We start from the raw sequence: 4,367 nt of genomic DNA, 5'->3' as shown, positions 1-4,367 counted from the left end.
AAACTTAGGTTTCAAAATAACATTTATTTGGGTGTGTATGTGTTTGAGGTCTGTTTGTGATGTGTGTTTGTGTGTGTGTGTGTGTGTGTGTGAGTGTGTGTGAGATCACCGTGCAGTGTGGCATCAGAAGGCAACTCGCAGGTTCTCTCCTTCCACCATGCGGATTCCAGAGATCAAACTCAAATTGTCAGGCGTGGCAGCAAGAACCCTTGCCCACTGAGACATCTTGGCAGTCTGCAATCTAAAAAGACCAAATCTAAAATCCCTGACTATTACTTCCAACTAGAATCTTCACCCTAAAGGAATCTCCATCACTGTTTCAGGGTCTATCTTTTCCTATGTTTATGGTACATTTCTCCCTGTACATGTGGGCCTGGGATAAACAAGGTAACTCTGTGGTGTGTTTGCATCATACCATCTGTGCTGGACAGTTTTTGGTCAACTTGACACAGGTTAAAGTCATGTGAGAGGAGGGAACCTCAATGAAGAAAATGCCTCTGTAAGACAGCATTGTAGGCAAGCCTGCAGGCATTTTCTTAATTAGTGATGGATGGGTGAGGGCCGAGCCCACTGTGGGTGGTGCCATCCCTGGGCCAGTGGTTCTGGGTGTACAAGAAAGCAGTCTGAGAAGGTCATGAGGAACAAGCTAGTAAGCAGCACTCCTCTCTGGCCTCTGAATTAGCTCCCACCTCCAGGATCCTGACCTGACTTTCTTCAATGATGGGCTACAATGTAGATATAGAAGCCAAACAAACCCTTTTCTTCCCAAGATGTTTTGGTCATGGGATTTCATCACAGCAATAGAAACCCAAACTAAGGCCCTACCATGTTTTTCTTATTCTACAACTTATGTTTTGGATGCAATATTTCCTGAGTATCTTCCATGTCACTGTACTGTGACTCCTCTCCTCTCCTCTCCTCTCCTCTCCTCTCCTCTCCTCTCCTCTCCTCTCCTCTCCTCTCCTCTCCTCTCCTCCCCCTTTCCTGCTCCCCCCTGCTCCTCCCTTCTCCTCTCCTCCTCTCCCATCCCATCTCATTCCATATTTTATATTTTGAGACTAGTTCCCACGTAGTCCAGGCTGGCCTTGAACTTGATATTTAGGCCTTGAATTCCTGATATTCCTGCCTCCGTCTCCTAGTGCTAGAATATCAGCATGTGCTACCAAGGCCAATAGGCTGCATCTGTCTCTGTCTTTCTCTGTTTCTGTCTCTCTGTTGGAGTCTTTGCCTGTCTCTGTCTGTCTGTGTACACATGGGTATGCACATGTGGAGGGTAGGGGCCATTTTCAGATATCTTCCTGTATCACCTCCCTTGTTTCCCATCACAGGGTCTCTCACTGAACTTGGAGCTCTCCAGTTCAGCTAGACTAGCTGGCTGATGGTCCTCCCATCTCTGCCCCTCCTTCCAGTGCTGAGGTTACAAGCTCCTGCTGCCATGTCTGGTTGGGAGTTGGAACTCAGGGCCCCCTGCTTGGGCAGCAGCAAGTTCTTTACCCAGGGTTATCTCCCCAGCCCTTTGACCTCCTTTAAAGATCACCATGGTTGTGCTGGATTCTTAAACACGGCACTCCCCAACAGTAGGACTGTGTTGTGCAGCCCTCCAAGTGAAATTCTGTCACCACAACTTCAGAGGTAAGAATGGAAGCTTAGATGTGGCAGGGATTTTTCCATCACTCTGAGACACCCGTTATTAATCAGACCCTCTACTTTCTGGTGTTTTGATTTACTGGATGAGCCTTTCCCTCCTGCTGGTGTTTTTCTTCTCATGGATCCTAAAATCAGTTGTGTTTTCCAGAGTTTTCCAACCTTCATTCTACTGAGGTTGAACAGACCCCCATCTGCATTAGCGAAGGGACGCTTCATCCCAGGAGACTGAGGGAGTTTAAGAGTTCTTGTTTTAATTCCTGGGCATGTTTTTATTTTTTACTTTTGGTCTGATGTTGTCTTGAAAATCTTAATTCTTTAATATTTCTACCAGGTGGTGGTGGTGTATGCCTTTAATCCCTGTTCTTGATATGTAGAGACAGGTGGATCTCCATGAGTTTGAGGCCAGTCTGGTCTACACTGTGGGTTTCAGGACAGCCAGGGCTGTCTTGAAAAGCAAAACAAAACAAAAAATCAAAACAAAAACCAACCAACCAACTAGCCAAACAAACCCCCCAAATCCCTCCAAAATATGACCCTACCAGTTTTTTCTTTCTTTCTTTCTTTCTTTCTTTCTTTCTTTCTTTCTTTCTCTCTCTCTCTCTCTCTCTCTCTCTCTCTCTCTCTCTCTCTCTCTCTCTCTCCTCCCTCCCTCCCTCCCTCCCTTCCTTCCTTTCTGATAATTTTTACCTCAAATTTAACTTGTTCTTTGGAAATTTCATATATATGAAATATATATCATACATGTGATATGTGTGCACATGCATAATTCTGATTACTGCCTCTCAATCTTTCCTTTTTCCATCCCACCCCTAATACCCACTCTCCTACAAATCCATTTCCCACGTTTACATCGTTTTGTTCTATTTTGGTTTTGTGACACATTAAGTTTATCCAAGGCTAAGGTCGTGAATTGAGAAGGAAATATTATGGACCATAGATGAAAAGGTTCTGGGAACCAAGCCTAGTGAGCTAAAAGTTCCCAAGGGAACGAGGATGGACAGCCAGTCAAGAGCCATCTCACAAGTGCGGTGGGTGCATGCCAGAGGCAGGAGGATCTCTGAGTTCCAGGACAGCCTGGTCTACATAATGAGTTCAAGACAGTCAGGGCTACTTAGACGCTCCCCCCCTCAAAAAAAAAAAAAGCTCACAAAGGCCTTTGTAAAAAAAAAAAAAAAACTATGGAAAACTATGGTGCAATTAACCAGGGAAAGAGGAGTCCGAAGAGAGAGGACTGCAAGGCAAAGAGAGGCTAGGTCAGCGGATGATGTCATTTTGTTTCTTCCCACACTCTCTGGGGTTTTTAAGAAGGGCTGGTGAGGCGTGGGACTTGATTTACCATTGGATAAGCTCTCTCTGGGGAATGTGAAGGATGAGATTCACAAGCTGCAATTCTCACTTCATCTTCTGATACTCCATAGAGTTCCTCCTTGGTCCTTAGCTCAGGGCCCTCGAATCCTGGGTACATGCCACCTTCCTGGGCAGCTCCTTCCTGGACCAATCAGAGCCGTGCACGTGAGCTGGAGTTCGTGTTGCTGGGCTTCGCACACGTGCCCTCCCTGCGCCCAATGCTTGCAGTGCTCTTCCTGGCCGCCTTCGTGCTCACGTTGCTAGGCAACACACTCATCGTCATGCTCACCAGCCTGGATCCAGGCCTGCGTGCACCCATGTACTTCTTCTTGCGCCAGCTGGCGCTGGTGGAGATCTGCTTCTCACTGGACGTGGCGCCCCGTCTGCTGGTGACCCTGCTGCGGCCTGGACGTGGGCTGTCCCCGACAAGCTGTGCCTTGCAGTTGTTTCTCGTACTGTCTTGTGTTACATCAGAGTGCTTGCTTCTCACAGTCATGGCCTGGGACCGCTTCCTGGCCATATGCAGGCCACTGCACTATGGTGCCATCATGAGTTTGAGGCTGTGCCACCTGCTGGCCACTACCTGTTGGCTTTCAGGAGCCCCTGTGTCGCTGGTTTTCACTATCTGGCTCTTTAACTTTCCTTTCTGTGGGCCACGGGGCATTAGACACTACTTCTGTGATATACCACCTCTGCTGAGCCTGGTGTGTGCAGACACCAGAGTCTTCGAGGCCAGTGTCTTTGTGGCCACAGTGCTAATTATGATAGTTCCGGTCTGCCTCATAGTCATGTCCTATACCAGGATTCTGACTGCTGTCCTCCGGATGCCATCAGCCTCTGGGCGCCACAAGGCCCTGTCCACCTGTGCCTCCCACCTTATTGTGGTAATTCTGTTTTACGGCACAACGGGGGTCATCCACTTGCGCCCCAAGGCCAGCTACTCTCCTGAGAGCAAGCAAGTGGTGTCCCTGTCGTACACCATGGTGACCCCCATGCTCAACCCCCTCATCTACAGCCTACGGAACAAGGAGTTCAAGGCTGCTTTAGGTCGTGCCTTCCTTCAGAGACGAAGTACCTTCACCCCCTGACCTCGACATGACATCATCTACCCCACCTTTCGGCCGTCATCTCTACCCTAGTGGTCTTGAGGACCCCAGAGCAGGAGTAAGTTAGACTCCTAAAAGATTCTATTGCCGGAAGGTCCCCCTAGGATGTTTGGATGATTTTACAACTCTCTCATGGCCCCTTGAACACAGCCAGAATTTTGACTTGCTCAGTGTATTGAGTAGGTAGCTTTCTGCTTCTCCACAGGCATAGCAACTGGATTGGAGTTCAAAAGTACGGTGACTGCATCTTTCCTGTGGGAGCAGAAT

At 48.2% G+C, this 4,367-nt stretch overlaps 1 protein-coding gene across 1 annotated transcript; it reads left to right on the top strand.

Annotated features, from left to right (window-relative positions):
• Nucleotides 1-3,110: 3,110 nt before the first annotated feature.
• Nucleotides 3,111-4,082, top strand: LOC125395516 (olfactory receptor 10A7-like). Its single transcript, XM_048426940.3, has one exon. It carries the CDS (start codon nt 3,111-3,113, stop codon nt 4,080-4,082), a length of 972 nt encoding a protein of 323 aa, XP_048282897.3.
• The last annotated feature ends 285 nt before the right edge of the window (nt 4,083-4,367 follow it).

This window comes from Myodes glareolus, chromosome 1 (assembly GCF_982192425.1).
Source record: "Myodes glareolus chromosome 1, mMyoGla1.1, whole genome shotgun sequence".
NCBI lineage: Eukaryota > Metazoa > Chordata > Mammalia > Rodentia > Cricetidae > Myodes > Myodes glareolus.
The sequence above is the reverse complement of the archived record's forward strand: the minus strand, read 5'-3'. Positions and strand labels throughout refer to the sequence as shown.

Coding starts and splice junctions, on each gene's coding strand:
- LOC125395516 (XM_048426940.3), top strand. CDS start 3,111: ATGCCACCTTCCTGGGCAGCTCCTTCCTGGACCAATCAGAGCCGTGCA.